Source organism: Salvelinus fontinalis, chromosome 16 (assembly GCF_029448725.1).
Source record: "Salvelinus fontinalis isolate EN_2023a chromosome 16, ASM2944872v1, whole genome shotgun sequence".
In the NCBI taxonomy this organism is placed as follows: domain Eukaryota; kingdom Metazoa; phylum Chordata; class Actinopteri; order Salmoniformes; family Salmonidae; genus Salvelinus; species Salvelinus fontinalis.
The window spans coordinates 32,613,738-32,631,013 of record NC_074680.1 but is presented as its reverse complement, the minus strand read 5'-3'; the positions used below and the strand labels follow the sequence as shown (position 1 = coordinate 32,631,013).

At 43.2% G+C, this 17,276-nt stretch overlaps 1 protein-coding gene across 3 annotated transcripts in view; it reads right to left on the bottom strand.

The window, feature by feature from the left end:
- The window catches only part of LOC129813043 (syntaxin-binding protein 6-like), a 154,763-nt gene that overhangs the window by 123,948 nt on the left and 13,539 nt on the right, over positions 1 to 17,276 (bottom strand). For all 3 annotated transcript variants that reach the window (XM_055865187.1, XM_055865189.1, XM_055865188.1), the window contains exon 2: positions 6,873 to 7,081. In XM_055865187.1, coding sequence (XP_055721162.1) covers positions 6,873 to 7,026 — 154 coding nt within the window. In that variant the 5' untranslated portion in view covers positions 7,027 to 7,081. The remainder of the gene's footprint in view (positions 1 to 6,872; positions 7,082 to 17,276) is intronic.

The following is a 17,276-nucleotide window of genomic DNA, read 5'->3' as shown; positions in this document are numbered from 1 at the left end:
AATTTAAATGCAATTTAAATGAAACTATTTGTGAAAAGATCAAACGTAATTTTAGCTTCCAAATGAGAGAATTGGGTTTTCATAAGATTAGAGCTCTGCTCAATCAGTGGCTGTGAGGAGACATGGGTTATAAACTATGAAACACACCTTTCTCTCCCTCCACTATATAAGCCCTTGACGAAAATGTAACCTCCTGTTCCGGGTACATTAGGATGACAGTCCGATGTCAGAAGGATTCAGATAATAACTACAGAACGAAGCCAACCTCAGCGTGAGCTTTGGTTGCGAATGGTATGAACTTTGAACTTTTATTCGCTACAGAAGTGATACCTCCTAGCCATTGAGTTAGCAGCGGCCGCTGTAAACGTGGGCTAGGAGAGGACAGACATAGTATCCCGTCTACCACACAACGACGACACTACAACGTATCCCGTTCACCACCAGAGACACTCTTCAAAGGACAAAGGACTCTGTTGGGCAACACGGCCTTCCATCTACCACCAACCTATTGAAGCACAGCTCAGAGTAAATATTTATTGCATTTTCCTTTTCCAAATGGGCGGTAATTGAGAATGCATAAGATTCTGTATTTACGATAGAATAGCAGCCTACGGCCCAATGGAGACATAGCTTCTCCCTTTGTTCTTCAGTCTTCCTGCTCTTTCACTCAAACCCAACCCCCTTTTCTTTGTGTAACCAGCTGTCATATCTGTTCCGTCCGCTAGGGACGTTTTCCTTTATGACGTATTTTGCAATCAATGTATGGTTCATTCTGTGTATATGTAATTCTGTGTGATTAGTTAGGTATTTAGTAAATAAATGATTAAACCCAATTTTGTATTGCTGATTCAACTTGTTAGCCAGGGTTCGTGAAGATAACCATGAATTTACAACTTTCAGATGAGACTGAAATAAGGTGACGATTAATATTGACTGCTGTTGATGTAAAATATTACTAGGTCTTTAAGAGTTTATTCAGAAGATAACTGCTCTATAAATATTATTTAGTGGTGCCGCGACTTTCTAGTTAATTACATTTACATGATTAGCTCAATCGGGTAATATTATCACCTGCACCCTACCGGACACCCTAGACCCACTCCAATTTGCTTACCGACCCAATAGGTCCACAGACGACGCAATCGCAACCACACTGCACACTGCCCTAACCCATCTGGACAAGAGGAATACCTATGTGAGAATGCTGTTCATCGACTACAGCTCAGCATTTAACACCATAGTACCCTCCAAACTCGTCATCAAGCTCGAGACCCTGGGCCTCGACCCCGCCCTGTGCAACTGGGTCCTGGACTTCCTGACGGGCCGCCCCCAGGTGGTGAGGGTAGGTAACAACATCTCCACCCCGCTAATCCTCAACACTGGGGCCCCACAAGGGTGCGTTCTGAGCCCTCTCCTGTACTCCCTGTTCACCCACGACTGCGTGGCCATGCACGCCTCCAACTCAATCATCAAGTTTGCGGACGACACTACAGTGGTAGGCTTGATTACCAACAACGACGAGACGGCCTACAGGGAGGAGGTGAGGGCCCTCGGAGTGTGGTGTCAGGAAAATAACCTCACACTCAACGTCAACAAAACAAAGGAGATGATTGTGGACTTCAGGAAACAGCAGAGGGAGCTCCCCCCTATCCACATCGACGGGTCAGTAGTGGAGAAGGTGGAAAGTTTTAAGTTCCTCGGTGTACACATCACGGACAAACTGAATTGGTCCACCCACACAGACAGCGTTGTGAAGAAGGCGCAGCAGCGCCTCTTCAACCTCAGGAGGCTGAAGAAATTCGGCTTGTCACCAAAAGCACTCACAAACTTCTACAGATGCACAATCGAGAGCATCCTGTCGGGCTGTATCACCGCCTGGTACGGCAACTGCTCCGCACACAACCGTAAGGCTCTCCAGAGGGTAGTGAGGTCGGCAGAACGCATCACCCGGGGAAAACTACCTGCCCTCCAGGACACCTACACCACCCGATGTCACAGGAAGGCCATAAAGATCATCAAGGACAACAACCACCCAAGCCACTACCTGTTCACCCCGCTATCATCCAGAAGGCGAGGTCAGTACAGGTGCATCCAAGCAGGGACCGAGAGACTGAAAAACAGCTTCTATCTCAAGGCCATCAGACTGTTAAACAGCCACCACTAACATTTAGCGGCCGCTGCCAACAAACTGACTCAGCTCCAGCCACCTTAAAAATGGGAATTGATGGAAATTATGTAAAAATGTACCACCAGCCACTTTAAACAATGCCACCTAATATAATGTTTACATACCCTACATTACACATCTCTTATGTATATGTATATACTGTACTCTATATCATCTACTGCATCTTGCCATCTTTATGTAATACATGTACCACTAGCCACTTTAAACTATGCCACTTTATGTTTACATACCCTACAGTACTCATCTCATAGGTATATACCGTACTCTATACCATCTACTGCACCTTGCCTATGCCGTCTGTACCATCACTCATTCATATATCTTTATGTACATATTCTTTATCCCTTTACACTTGCGTGTATAAGGTAGTAGTTGCGGAATTGTTAGGTTAGATTACTTGTTGTTATTACTGCATTGTCGAAACTAGAAGCACAAGCATTTCGCTACACTCGCATTAACATCTGCTAACCATGTGTATGTGACTAATAAATTTGATTTGATTTGATTTGATTAATTACAGCGAAAGGATTTTATAGAATAGCATGTCATATCACTTAATCCGGCATAGCCAAAGACACGACAGGAAACGTAATGTCGTGTTTTTATAGCCTAAACCAGGGTTTCCCAACTCTCTCCTTGGACCCACCCCCAGACGTTTCACATTTTAGTTTTAACCATAAAAAACTGGCACACCTGATTCAATTAGTCAAAGGCTTGATGATAAGTGAACTAAAATAATCACCTCTGCCAGTTTAGGCTTAAAACAAAAAAATGTGAAACGTCTAGGGGGGCCTGAAGAGAGGGTTAGGAAACCCCGGTAACCTATGCATTTATAACCTAAAATAGGCCACTTTATTTGTTGACCTCAATTGGTCAACCTTGAACTTGAAACATTGTATCAACTGGGACCAGCCCACAGCTAGATGGCAAACTTGCAACATTGTATTAACTAGTCTGGGCCCTCAGAGTTTCCTGTGAAAGTGAGCTCAGGACAGACACAGCTGTATTTGTGCAAGGGATACGAAGTAATCATGTATTTTATGATGTTTCCACTGGATCAGAGCATGACATTTTTTTCTTTCACATCAAGGCTTGTGATTTTCAAAAAGGGAGAGAGCTGGAAAGATTTTTCAAATAAATTGAGGAACCATTATCATTCTCGATGGATGTGTGAACTTGTTCACTTGCTGTTTGAGGTGAAGAAAAACGTACTTTGAGAAGCTCCACAGCTCATTAGTGGCAAGTTCAGGAGCGTAATGGCAGAATCTACGAAGGCCAATTAATCAATCAACACAATAGTGATAACATACTGTCTGAGTGTCTTTTTAAAATTACAGACGTAAAGGCCTACATGATGCAACCCAGCATACAGCGAGCTCAGCCCTGTTCATTTTTGTCCAATTACAGTTGTCTGTCTGTGTAAATGGTTTTAATATTTTCATCCTCCCTAGGGCCAGGAGCTTTCCTAGGGGGGGTGGGGAATCTGTTCCAAAGTATTCCCACAAATAAAAAAAAGAGACGTGATTATGTCAATGTAATCAAGGTATGATATTATATTATTTGAAAATAACAAATCTCTTTTTGGGCTTAGTTGTGGTCAATTTTCAGTGTGCAAATTACAATTATGTTACGGCCCCCCCAAATATCTGCTCAAAAATCAGCCCACGGCTGAATCTAGTTGCCTACCTCTGCTATAGCTTGTTCTCCATCTTCTTTTTCCATTGTGAACTAACATTTTCACCACTTTTATTTCCATCAATGTACAAAACTAATTTACTCATGCTCGCTCGTCTCTCTTCAGCAAACATATAGTGAGCAATATTTTTGGAACATCAAATCACAATAAAATCACAGTACCGAATCTCCATACATATTGGCACGTAAGTGTCGTGATAACAACGTATCGTGAGGTTCCTGGCAATTGCTAGCCCTAGCAGAAACGCACAAACACACATAATCAATACCTTTAGGGATTCTATTACAGATCAATTTCTATATGCAAAAGATGCAGATCTAGTCTAGTGGTGAATACTGATAAAAATCACACTTGTTCCAAACCGTCCTCACATAAAACCAATGTACAATATTGGATCATAAACACATAAGCAAACCACTTCAGTCCAGTACATGGTCTGTCATAGCATATCGCTGCTTGATGAAAGCCGTTCACTTGAAGCTAAAAGAATAAGATGATTTATGGATTTCAATTATGCCAGGTAGAATGAACTGTTGGCACGTACACCACTGAAGAGAATTAAGATAGGCCTAACACTGATAGGGGCAGGGGTGGAGGATAGTGGGAATGTGATAGTGGGTATTTTGTAGCAATAGCTACAAAAATACATTCATATTCATTACTGAGGCACATGCACGACTTAATCAAAAACATTCTTAAAAATGTTTATTTTTCCGACTGATAGGGAGGTTGTGAAGAGGGGAGTGAAGTACAGTACTATAGACATCAGGGTAAACATTATGTAAACTGACATATTGGCCCATGTTCTAATTACTAACTGAGAGACTACCTTGAGTATTTACTGTGTGAAACCAGAAGGGTAGTTCTGGTCTTCAAGGTTGTGTGTAACTGATACATTAATTCCTACACTGCACATATTAAATGAGTTGAGACCTTGAGATGGCATGATTTGCTGTTAAATAGGACTGCAGAATGGGTTAAAGTGTCACTCAGCAGCCAAGGGAAAGTGGTGTCTCCTAAATTAGAATGCATGACTGATTGAGTTAGAGTGCAATATTTCAGAGGTTAAACAAATATTTCATTAACAATTTAAAACCCAATTTCAGTTTAAAAAATGATTAAATTCCAAAGCAAATGTAATCAATGTAAAAGGCTTTGACACTAAACCAAGCCCTAAATTGGTTTGGCTCAGCAACACTAAAGATGCTCTTCAGAGAGAAAATTACAGTGGCAAGAAAAAGTATGTGAACCCTTTGAAATTACCTGGATTGGTCATCAAATTTGATCTGATCTTCATCTAAGTCCCAACAATAGACAAACATAGTGTGCTTAAACTAATAACACACAAATTATTGTATTTTTCTTGTCTATGTTGAATACATCATTTTAACATTCACAGTGTAGGTTGGAAAAAGTGTGTGAACCCCTAGGATAATGACTTCTCCAAAAGCTAACTGGAGTCAGGAGTCAGCTGACCTGGAGTCCAATCAATGAGACGAGATTGGAGAAGTTGGTTAGAGCTGCCTTGCCCTATAAAAAACACTCACAAAATTTGAGTTTGCAATTCACATGAAGCATTGCCTGATGTGAACCATGCCTCAAAAAAAGGAGATCTCTAAAAGCCTTGACGTTCATCAGTCCACGGTAGGACAAATGGTCTATAAATGGAGAAAGTTCAGCACTGTTGTTACTCTCCCTAGGAGTGGCCGACCTGCAAAAATGACTGCAAGAGCACAGTGCAGAATGCTCAATGAGGTTAAGAAGAATCCTAGAGTGTCAACTAAAGACTTACAGAAATCTCTGGAACATGCAAACATCTCTGTTGAGTCTACAATACACAAAACACAAAAAAAAGAAATGTGTTCATGGGAGGACACCACAGAAGAAGCCCCGTTGCTACCTCAGGTCGTGGACAGCTTGCTATCATCGATGGAAAAATGAATTCCCAAGTTTATCAAGACATTTTGCAGGAGAATGTTAGGCTATCTGTCCACCAATTGAAGCGCAGCAGAAATTGGGTGATGCAACAGGACAACGACCCAAAACACAGAAGTAAATCTACAACAGAATGTCTTCAACAGAAGAAAATACGTCTTCTGGAGTGGCCCAGTCAGAGTCCTGATCTCAACTCGATTGAGATGCTGTGGCGTGACCTCAAGAGAGCGGTTCACACCAGACATCCCAATAATATTGCTGAACTGAAACAGTTTTGTAAAGATGAATGGTCCAAAATTCCTCCTAACTGTTGTGCAGGTCTGATCTGCAACTACAGAGAACGTTTGGTTGAGGTTATTGCTGCCAAAGTAGGGTCAACCAGTTATTAAAACCAAGGGTTCATATACTTTTCCCACCCTGCACTGTGAATGTTTACACAGTGTGTTCAATAAAGACATGAAAACATATAATTGTTTGTGTGTTATTAGTTTAAGCAGACTGTTTGTCTATTGTTGTGACCTAGATGAAGATGAGATCAAATTTTATGACCAATTTATACAAAAATCCAGGTATTTCCAAAGGGTTCACATACTTTTTCTTTGCCACTTTAGATGGTGAATTTAAGAGAACGTGTGTTGAAATGTGACTGGGGTCTCTAGCATGTTACATCAATTCCAGGCTAATAAGACTGACAGTGAGGATAACTTCTCTGGGCATGCCTCGCACAGCACACCCTACTCAGGCCAGCAACACATATCCATACAAATATACACAACACACACACACCACTGCCCTCAGGAAGCTTGTCACTTGAAGGGACATTATGACCACATGCAACAGCCATGAAACCTGTCAGTGTAGAGCAGGTCATCGTCAGCACAGAAGCCAGATGCCCAGTCATAGCAGTGGTTATCAGAATACTCAGCAGGGACATGAAGGGGAAGACTGAATAGAGGAGACAACCAGAGGGGAGGAAAGGATAGGACAGGAATGGAGGAGAGGAAAATGCCAAGAGAAGAAAGGGACAGAGGAAGGTAGAAGGCGTTGTAGTACCTGAGAGGCAGATGAAGGTCATGTAGTCTCCCTGTCCTCCAGTAGCCAGGAAGGGGATCTTCTTCTTGGTCCTCCTCTTCACCTGCACAGCCACCAGCATCTTCTCATCGTGGGGTGTGAACACCTCTTTGTTGATGGCTGACTTGGCACTCATCTTAGAGGAGGTAAAAGTCGTAGAGAGGGGGGTAGGGGAGGTCGTTAGCTCTTCTCTGTGGATGGGAAGAGATAAGAGCTCATTAGTGAGTGTTAGAGGTTAGACATTGCTGAAATGGGTAAGTTATCCCAACAGACAATGTAAAGGGCTTTGAGTTTCAGTGCCAGGTTGGTATGAGGGGTCGGGAGACAGGCGCAGGAATGCGTAAAAATAGTTTTTATTACACCCAAATTACGCTGTGCCATGTAAAGGCATGGGGACGAAAACCAAACCAACACTATACATAACACAGGGTTGAAACCCAAACAAAAGTGAGGAGTACCTCAAATAAATAACACAAAAGTGCACTATGATTAACACACGGGACGGTAATCCTGTTTAAACAGTAATCCTGTTTACATTCGCATCGGATATCAGGCTACCTGATGGCACTCTAATAAACACAGAAAATACCCAATCAAAATAAACGTTCTACCACAGCGAACATGTTGTTTTTGGGATGCATATTTGATTGAGTTTGGACATATGTTTGTACGTGAAAACTTTAGGTTACGACTGTAACCCTGGTTCTCTGATAGTATGAGTGAGGTATTTCACTTATGGGATACCCCCCCAGTGTATTCGTCAGAAGCCTTTATTACACTACGCCAGCCATGATTGGCTGGACGTGTGCAGCTGGGAAGGGTGTCCCTCCTACCCTATAAAAAGGTCCAACGCAGCATCGCAGCATTCAAAAATAAGCAACACATCTTCCTCGCTCATGCAAGGAGGGGTGGTCTGGTGAAATACCTCACTCATACTATCAGAGAACCTGGGTTACGGTCGTAACCTAAAGTTCTCTTTCAAGTATTTGTTTCGGTATTTCACTTATGGGATATACTGAGACCCACATTGCCAGACAAGCTTATCCTGACGACCAACTGCCCTGTGCGATATATCACACAAATGGGCTATGCCCCCTAGAAGATGCTACACGTAAAACCCTTACTTGTGTAGGCAAAAGCGATAGCCCCCACTATCCAGTGGGAGAGCCGTTGTTTAGTTAGCGCTTTACCTGTGTGAGGTTTCGCCCAGGAAACAAACAACTGATCCCATTTTCTAAATCCCTTAGTCCTGTCCATGTAGATGCGCAGAGCGCGTACTGGGCACAACATATGCAACTGTTGATGTACCGGAGATGAAAACAGTGAGGGATGAAAAGCTACCAGCTAAATGGGAAGACACATTTCAAAGATTGGTTAATAATCTTAGGGGTAAATGCGGGGTTAAGCCGCAATGATACCCGTTGTTACCAGGTGCAAATGGTGCACATGACGAGTACACTGACAGTGCGTGAATAACACTTACTCGCATGGCGGAGGCCAATGCTAGTAATAGCTCAGTCTTAAATGAAAGAATCTTCAGTTCCACCTGATCCAGGGGCTCTAAAGGCTGTTGGCATAGAGCATCCAAAACAATTGATAAATCCCATGATGGGGCCAGCTGTTTGGACACCGGAAGCAAACGGTGGGCACCCTTCATAAAACGGACGACAAGGGGGTGTTGCCCCACTGTCGTGCTCCCAAAACCCAGATGACAAACCGAAATAGCAGCAAGATATACTTTAATAATAGAAAAAGTCTTAACTAATTCCTGTAGAAACGACAGGATTACAGGGACAGAGCACTGGAATGGCACTCTGTGATTTAGTGCACCATTCCTCAAATAAGCGCCATTTACAATTATAAAGGGACCTGGTGGATGAGGCTCTAGCACTCTGAGTAGTTGAAATTACATTTTGGAGGAAGCCCGGCAGTGTTCAAGTTGAACCATTTATGGGCCAGGCCCAGAGTGCCAACCGTTCCGGGTGAGGACGGAAAATCTCTCCTCGCGCCTGGCAAAGTAGGTCCTGACGCAGGGGGAGGGGCCACGGATGACAGCAGTGTAGTTGAGTGAACTCCGGTAGCCAATATTTCTCTGGCCAATGTGGTGCTATTAGTATGAGAGAGAGACCCTTCTCCTGCACCCTGGCTCGGGTGGGGGGAAATCAGGGCCAGTGGGGATAATGCATACAGGAGGACTCGTGGCCACTCATGCGCCAACTCCCATCGGTGCATCCCGATCCCTCACTGAAAAGAACAGTGGACACTGAGTATTTTCCATTGATGCATAAAGATCCACTGCTGGCATGCCGAAGTGCATCCAAACCTGATTGGCTACCTCTGGGTGGAGCTTCCACTCTCCGTATAGAGGGTTCCCACCGGAAAGTAAATCTGCCCCCAGATTCAGTACTCCTGGTACATGAGTAGCTCTCAGTGACTGGAGATACACACTGCTCCACATAATCAGTATGTGTGCCAGTGTGTGTAAGTGAGGGAATAGCAGTCCCCCTTGTCTGTTTATGTACGCCACAACAGTGGTATCGTCTGTTCTGACTAGAACATGACGACCCTCCAGAAATGGGAGGAACAACTTTAATGCTAAGGACACTAAGGAGCTCCAGGCAGTTTATGTGAGTATATCGGAGATGGGGTCCCCACACCCCGTTGACTGTTCTGCCCTCATGAGTCGCAACCCAACCCGAGAGAGATGAGTACGTCGTGACTACTTTTCTGGATAAAACAGTGCACATCTGGGCACCCTGTGACAGACACATCCTGTGTCTCCAGGAGTGCAGTGCTACCATGCAGTCTATGGAGATCTGTACACGGTGATGTTTGTGACGTATTGGGCTCAGACCCAGAGAAGAGACCTAGCGTTGAAAGCTTCTCATATTCAAACTTCCTAATGGGATGACTACTAAATCCGATGCCATCAAACCTAGCAGCCTCAGACATGTTTTGAATGAGACCAGGTTCCCTCTGCGAAACAGTGCTAGGCCATCTTGGAATGTTCTTATACGTTCCACTGAAAGGCGAGCTTTGAATGATACCGAATCTAATACTAAACCTAAGAAAGAGATTGTCTGTGCGGGAATCAGAACACTCTTTACTGTGTTTATTCTGAAACCTAGAAATGTCAGGTGTTCCAATAGTAGCTGACTGTGTTCTATGACCTCATCTCGATTGTGTGTACAGCAGCCAATCGTCTATGTATGTCATCAGCCGAATGCTGATCAGCCGGGGCTATGGCTGCATCGGTACACTTAGTAAAAACACGAGGTGACAGTGAAAGGCCGAAGTGGGAGTACCAGAAATTCATAGATTATGCCTTGATAATTGAATCTGATCAATTTCCTGTGAGGAGGGTATTTTGAGATGTGAAAGTAAGCGTTCTTCATATAGATGTATACGAACCAATCGCCTGGGTGCACAGAATGTAGCAGAGCAGTGTGTTTCAACATTCTGAACGTGTACTTTCTCAGAGTGAACTGACATTTAGGAGTGTTTGTGAGACAAGAGGGGGGCCTTGTAGGAGCATCTACCTGAAGATTGTCTCTTCTCCTCTTTGGGCTGTAACCTGTGACCAACTAACTTGGACCAGGTATGCCGGAAGAACACTGAGGTGCCTGGGAACGTCCACCATGGAACAGGCTCAGGCTTGGCAGAGGAGATAGAACTGGGCTTGGGGGAGGCCTTTCTCACCTCTCTGGCGATGGGGACATTACTAAGCCATCCGCTTCTTTCTCCTTACCCCTTGGGTGGGGTTAGGGGCAGGTGCCATGGGTGGGAAGGGAGGCTTCTTCGCAGCCCTGGGCTCACAGCCTGGGGGGCTGGGTCTCTGGGGATCTTAAAGGTCGAGAAGGGTTGACCTGCTGCAGCCTGGGCGAAGGTGCGGCGAGGCACATGGGAGGCACTGGGCTGTGTATTCCTGGGCAGACAGAGCTTCACCCTCCCTCTTTTTCTCCTCGCATCGTTTCTGCATCATCTCAACAGTGGGACCGAAAAGGCCTTTAGGGTCTACTGGAGCATCCAGGATCTTCAGCTTCTCACTATCGGACACCGTAGATAGGAGAGGGCTCGATGGCTCAACCTGGGATATCATGGGCCCCATCGCTCTTCCTGACGCCTAGACAGCGGCTTTAGGCAGATGCAGGTTGAGGTCTGTGGCAATACAGATCTCATCCCACAGTCCCGGGTCCAGTGTGACCGCCAGCTCCTCTTGTAGCTCAGCTTGGTATGCCGAGAGCATGGAGTCCTCACCGCTGTCGCGACCGACCTGTAGTCCTTCTCTGTCACAGAGGACTGGAAGCACTCGTACATGGTTGGTAAGGTGGGGAGAGTCGAGGTCATGGAGGACTTCTGGCTGGGATGTAGATGGGAAGCCACCAGGGGTTCAATGGGGGGCATGTGGGCCAGCCCAATCCCCGCCATGTCAACACAGTCCAACACTGACCCACCATGGACAGCGTTCTCGGAGGAGAAAGGTGTACTCCGGGTACGGGTAACCTCCTCCAGGCATTCAGGGAAGACTGGTAGTAATTGCCTGGCTGCCCGTTTGGCTTTGGCTAGCCTTTTACCTTCGTAGCGGGACATGATCTTGTGGTTTCTGCTACTGCATTGGGCCAGGAAATCACCAGTTTATTCACGCGTTTGCACACGTCCTGCAGGTCCACACCGAGAACTGGTGGGGACGGCACCCCACCTGCGTGTCCGGTTTCAGATTCCCTGGCAGGAGGCTTGGTGGCCTGGCCTGAGGGGATGAAGGAGTCTTCGTTTCCATTCGATGATTCCGAAAGGAGGCTGTCGGAAAACCCTGTGGAGTCATTATCGTCTCCAATCAGGAATCCCGACAGAGATTAGCACTAGCTGTCACTCCACGGTTCCCTGTGGGGATATCCATTGCCTCTGGTGAAGCATCGGGGGCGCTGGCCCTCATGTTAGGGTCCTGTTGACTCAAACTATCTTGGCGTGCTATCCTATCTTCACAATGAAGAAGGCACAATGTGGACAGGAGCCACCGGAGGCTTCCTGGGCATGTTGCAGCCCAAGGCAAACGGAGCACACCGAGTGGGTGTCTTTGGCCGATATCGTGTTTCCACAGGAGCAGATTCTTCACAGATGCTTTTGTCACCATAGCTTGGATGCTATGCTTTTAGCTGCCAGAAAAAAACTAGAATGGTCCGATAGCTAGCGATTAGTGGGTTATCTCCGACAGTGGCACTCGGTATGATGGCTAGATACCGTTTCCGAAACAACAGATTAGAGATGATAGCTTGGTGTAGCTAGTAAAATCTTTTCTTGTTGAAGTAAAACCACAAAAGCTAGCTAGCTTGCTAACAACTACTCACTGTTTGGATACAGCTAACTTGGTCGTGAACAAGTTAGCCTTGTCACAGCTGTACCTGTTCCTCCCTCAAATAATTTTCCTCTAACTATGGTGAAGGAAAAGGAAGATTGTCACCACCGCACAGTCCAGAGAATAGGGCCTGGCGAGCAAGTTTTAAGCTCATGTCTGTGGACAGTTTAGCTAGTTCTGGAAAATGCAGTCATGTCGAGGTAAGCTTTCTGATGAAAAGTCGAGAAGAGGTGTTTGAATGACTCAGAGACACTGTGTTGTACCTTTTATAGGGTTGAAGCGACACCCTTCTCCGACACACACGTCTCGACGTCCAGCCAATCATGGCTAGTGCAATAAAGGCTTCTGACGAATACGCTGGGGACGTATCCCAATAGTGAAATACCAAAACGAATACTTGAAAGAGAACTACTTCTAAGATGCATATATTCAGTTGTTCCGGACACACTTCACTCGCGCTAAAGAGGGAGGCTCGCTCAGCTGGTGCTAGCACATGCGCAGATCAAATACACAGCTGGAACCCCGATTAAGGGTGTTTAGATGTCCTAATAATTCAAAAGATTCCTGAGAAAACCAGGCGTTTTAATTGGCGTATGCTTACTTCAATTTTGACCTTGAACCAATTAAGAAAAGCAGAGTAAGGTATTTACATAACTATTGCATAATCTGCCTACTGCCATAATCAGTTTAATATCTAATTATTAGTGTACATGTAAACGTACTCAATGTCTTTGTTACATATCAGGAGAAATCACATGCACCCAGAAATCACATTGAGAAAGCAGTGAGACATTAGACCCAGAAGAAATAAAAGCAAAATGGCCCCGACATCTACTGACTGCTCTGTGCTTTCCAGTCCCCTCCACTGCAATCTCATTTCAGAAACATTCTACTCTCCAAAAGAAACGGCACCATAAAATAATGTAATACCACAGTGAGCGACTGCCTCCAATATCAAAAATGGGCTGTCATCTCTGTGTGGGACAAATAACGGTGGAAGGTAGCCTAGTGGTTAGAGCGTTGGTCCAGTAACTGAAAGGTTGCTAGATCGAATCCCCGAGCTGACAAGGTAAAAATCTGTCGTTCTGCCCCTGAACAAGGCAGTTAACCCACTGTTCCTAGGCCGTCATTGTAAATAAGAATTTGTTCTTAATCTTGTCAATAGGGGGCGCTGTTTTCACTTTGGAAAAAATTGTGCCCAAATTAAACTGCCTCGTACTCTATTCCAGATCATACAATATGCATATTATTATTACTATTGGATAGAAAACACTCAAGTTTCTAAAACTGTTTGAATTATATCTGTGAGTAAAACAGAACTCATTTTGCAGCAAACTTCCATACAGGAAGTGAAAAATCTGAAAACAATGCTCTGTTCCAGGGCCTGCCTATTCAATTGCCTAATATTTATCGATATAAATGCACTTCATACGCCTTCCACTAGATGTCAACAGGCAGTGGAAGGTGGAATGGGGTGTCTAGCTTGATCCGAGGCCGAACAAGAGCTTTTGGAGTGACAGGTCTGGAAATTTCTTTGTCTTCTCTGGCGTGCGAAGTACGTCGACATTGGCTTCTGAAAAGCGTTCGGTATACAGGGCGGAAATCTTCCGTTCTGATTTTATTTGATACATGTGATAATAACTTCGTAAAGTATGTTTTTTCAACCGAGTTTTATCAGATTATTCAACGTTTATTGGGAGTTTGAGTTTTCCGTTCTTTGCGTCGAGAGAAACTCGGAACGTCATCAACATTGACTAGCATTGTGGCAGGAATTCGACAGGAGAAAAGGACATTCTAAAACCAAACAACGATTTATCCTCGACCTAGGACTCCTTGTACAAGATTCTGATGGAAGCTCAACAAAAGTAAGAACAATTTATGTTATTTCGTATTTCTGTGGAAAATGTTGATTCCTATTCTCTGCCGTTTTGGAGGGCGCTGTCTCGCAATAACGCAAGCTGCTTGTTATGGTAAACTTATTTTTAAGAATATAACACGGCAGTTGCATTAAGAACCAGTGTATCTTTCATTTGCATTACAAGTATTTTTCTGTAAAGTTTATGATGAGTTCTTTGGTCAGATTAGGTGAGTGTCCAAAATAGCTCCGGACATTCTGGTGAATCGATACTACATATTCACAATGTATAACCACGGTTTGCAGCTCTAAATATGCACATTTTCAAACAAAACATAAGTGTATTGTATAACCTGATGTTATAAGACTGTCATCTGATGAAGTTGGTCAAGGTTAGTGATTAATTATATATCTTTTGCTGGTTTTTGCGAATGCTATCTATGCGGTGAATAAATGTGGTTGTGTGTTTGGCTATTGTGGTAAGCTAATATAATGCTATATTGTGTTTTCGCTGTAAAACACTTTTTAAAGAATTTGAAATATTGGCTGAATTCACAAGATGTTTATCTTTCATTTGCTGTACACCATGTATTTTTCAAAAATGTTTTATGATGAGTATTTAGGTTTTTCATGTTGCTCTCTGTAATTATTCTGGCTGCTTTGGTGATATTTTTGATGGTAGCTGCAATGTAAAACTATGATTTATACCTCAAATATGCACATTTTCGAACAAAACATAAATTTATTGTATAACATGTTATAAGACTGTCATCTGATGAAGTTGTTTCTTGGTTAGTGACTAATTATATCTATATTTGGTCAGTTTTGTGATAGCTACCTATGCGGTAGAAACATGGTGAAAATATGCGGTTGAGTCTTTGGCTATTGTGGTTAGCTAATAGAAATACATAGTGTTTGCTGTAAAACATTTTAAAAATCGGAAATGATGGCTGGATTCACAAGATGTTTATCTTTCATTTGCTGAATTGGACTTGTGATTTCATGATATTTATATGCTATTATTTACTTGTGGCGCTATGCTACGCTATGCTAGTCAGCTTTTAGTGAAGAGGATGCTCCCGGATCCGGGATGGGTGTTAAGTCAGTTAACCTTTACTTGCCTAGTTAAATAAAGGTTAAATAAAATAAAAAAAATTACATCTCTCTTACTACGCAGGCAATGTTCCTTCCCAGATCTGCTGCAAAATGTAAATGACTTCAGTTGAAAAAAAATAAAAAATAAAAGTATAACAATTCTCAGTGAACAGCCATTATTTTCCATTATTGCAAAGATCTTTTCAAATGTTACTTTGTTCACATCATGCACTGACAGGTCCTCAGACAATGGAATCAGAACACCCAGGTTCCAAACACTGTGTGCTTTGCTGATAGTGTCAGAGAAAGCAGTGCTGAGGCAGTGCAACTGTGGCTGCAATAAATGCAGGATGCAGTTATAAACAATAGTGTTTTATTGTGTCCAAATGCTCTCCGGAGAACTATGGATGGAGTTTAATCATTGTCTCAACCACAGACACAGAGCGGGGATCATACACCAATCTGTCACTCACGACAAATGCTATATTAATTACAGAGGAACAGCACACTGAAAAACAATGCCTTAATCAATTTGGATTGCTAATAAGCAGGCCAAATATACTTGTTTTTCACAGTGTAGTGAGTTTCAAAAAAGTAATTGGCTGTTGAGGAGGAGAAGCACGGAAACTATAGTTTCCCAGAAACATAACCCGCAGTATTTGACGATTAACCTTGCTATACATAAGTCTGCTTATACTTTAAACTTGAAAAAGCTGTTAGTGTTTCCCCTACTATTAATTAGTCTTGGCGGAGCCCAAACCTAGCCGAGCGCTGTATAACACTGAACAGCCATCTGTCTCTGTCATCAACAGTCAAGCTTTCAAAAACATTAGGCTACTGTATGTGGCCAGCAAAATATTCTGGACGTTCTTGAAAACAATACATATTGAAAGGTATTTCTGAAACGTCTAGAGACATCATGATTTGATCCACAAAAGCTAGTTGTTTCAGACATTTTAAATGCTGAATCATGAATGGTGCAGCATCTGGTGAGAGTTAGTTCTAAGCATTGGCTAAGAGTCCGTTTCTACTTCTAGGTACTCCTATCCACAGGGTAAAGTTAGGTCACAGTGAACACTATGGTAGTACACACTCACTTACACCACGGCGACTCATCTGACCATAAAAAACAAATAGTAGCAAAACAATCCATCTCATTCAATGACATATCACAACATGACCAAATGATAAAGCTCTTACCAAAATGGGACTGAGTAAACAAAACACAAGCAAAGATTTAGCCAACAAATGCCAACAAAAATGTCTTTACTTGGAATGTTTAAAACATCCAACCCCTAAATCTACTGACTCTAGACATACAGTAGCAGTCAAAAGTTAGGACACATCTACTCATTCAAGGGTTTTTCCTCTACTATGTTCTACATTGTAGAATAATAGTGAAGACATCAAAACTATGAAATAACATCTATGGAATCACGTAGTAACCAAAAAGTGTTGAACAAATAAAAATAGATTTGAGATTCTTAAAAGAAGCCACCCTTAGACATGATGACCGCTTTGCACACTTTGGCGTTCTCTCAGCCAGCTTCATGAGATATTCACCTGGAATGCATTTCAATTAACAGGTGTGTCTTGTTAAAAGTTAATTTGTGGAATTTCTTTCCTCTTAATGTGTCTGAGCTAAACAGTTGTGTTGTGACAAGGTAGGGGTGGTATACAGAAGATAACCCTATTTGGTAAAAGACCAAGTCCATATTATGGCAAGAACAGCTCAAATGAGCAAAAAGAAAATGACAGTCCATCATCACTTTAAGACATGAAGGTCAGTCAATGCGGAAAATTTCAAAACTTTGAAAGTTTCTCAAGTGTAGTCGCAAAAAACATAAAGCGCTATGATGAAACTTATGACGACCGCGAAGGAAAGAAAGACCAAGAGTTACCTCTGCTGCAGAGGATAAGTTCATTAGAGTTACCAGCCTCAGAAATTGCAGCCCTTCACAGAGTTCAAGTAACAGACACATCTCAACATCAACTGTTCAGAGGAGACTGCGTGAATCAGGCCTTCATGGTCGAATTGCTGCAAAGAAACCACTACTAAAAGACACCAATAAGAAGAAGAGAC